Source organism: Mesitornis unicolor, unplaced genomic scaffold, assembly GCF_000695765.1.
Source record: "Mesitornis unicolor isolate BGI_N332 unplaced genomic scaffold, ASM69576v1 scaffold42019, whole genome shotgun sequence".
Classification (NCBI taxonomy): Eukaryota; Metazoa; Chordata; class Aves; order Mesitornithiformes; family Mesitornithidae; genus Mesitornis; species Mesitornis unicolor.
In genome coordinates, this window is record NW_010207342.1 from 688 (window position 1) to 2,019 (window position 1,332).

At 53.2% G+C, this 1,332-nt stretch overlaps 1 protein-coding gene across 1 annotated transcript in view; it reads left to right on the forward strand.

Annotated features, from left to right (window-relative positions):
- Positions 1-476: 476 nt before the first annotated feature.
- Positions 477-1,332, forward strand: part of SBK3 (SH3 domain binding kinase family, member 3) — a 2,869-nt gene continuing 2,013 nt past the window's right edge. Inside the window, 2 exon segments of the mRNA XM_010192095.1 lie at positions 477-651; positions 1,271-1,332. Coding sequence (XP_010190397.1) covers positions 477-651; positions 1,271-1,332 — 237 coding nt within the window.

Consider the following 1,332-nt stretch of genomic DNA (forward strand, 5'->3'; position numbering starts at 1 on the left):
CCCGGACGTGGGGCTGCTGTGGGGCAGAGAGGCCCCAGCCTCCGTGACCCACGGCAGGGACCAGGTGAGGACCCATGGGTGGCCCTGGCCCCCTGGTGTGGGGAGGTGTGGGGCAGGACAGGGGCCTCACCCCTTGCAATGGGGAAATGTGGAATGGGATGGAGCCAGCAGCACCAGGGACACCGTGGGGAGAATCCCTGGGGTGGGACTGGTCTATACTGGGCTGAACTGGGCTGTAATGGGCTTGACTGCGCTGAGTTGGGCTGGGCTGGGACAGGCTAAACTGGGCTGGACTGGATTGGACTGGTCTAAACTGGGCTGGATTGGGCTGGAGAAAATTGGACCAGGTTTGTCCGGGCTTCTCCATACTGGGCAAGGATGGACTGAGTTGAACCGGGCTGGACTAGGATATCTCCATGCTGCCTCCTCGCTCTGCAGAGGCTGTGGCCAGGGAAGGCCAGGCTGTCCCCAGGGCCATGGAGGAGCCACAGGAGGAGGATGGGGAGGACAACGCCGAGTTCCTGGAGCGCCTGATGGCGCAGACGGGCCGTACTGTGCCACAGTGGGCGCTGGAGGACCACTATGCTGTACTGGGAGAACTGGGCAGCGGCTCCTATGGGCGTGTGGTGCTGACGGAGCCACGGGACGGCGGTGAGGGGCGGCAGGGGGGGCAGGGGGACAGTCTCCAGGTGCGCAGCCCCCATCATCATCGAATCATAGGGGGTGGAAGAGACCTCCAAGGTTATCGAGTCCGACCCTCAACCCAACCCCACCATGGCCACCATGTCCCAAAGTGCCACATCCACGATCAGTCTTAATGATGTGGTGATTCTGGATCATTCGATAGTTCTTAATGATTCAATGATCCTTAATGATTTGGTGACTCGATGATTCTTAATGATTAAATTATTCTTAATGATTTATTAATGATTCGATGATTCAATGCTTCTTAATGATTCAATGATTCAGTGATTCTTAATAATTCAATGATTTGATGATTCTTAATGATTCGATGATTCTTAATAATTAAATGGTTCTTAATGATTCGATAATTTGATGTTTCTTAATGATTCAGTGAATGATTCAATTATTCTTAATGATGCAATGATTCAATGATTCTTAATGATTCAGTGACTCAATTATTCTTAATGATTTGATGTATCTTAATGATTCGATGATTCAATGATTCTCAATGTTTCAATTCACACCAATAAGACCACCCCATCCCTGCCCCCGGGTGTTGACCCCAACCCCCCCCGGCTCTCCCCAGGCTCTCCCGTGGTCCTGAAGCTGCTGCGGAAGGAGCAGACAGAGCGGCGGGGGGGTCCTCGC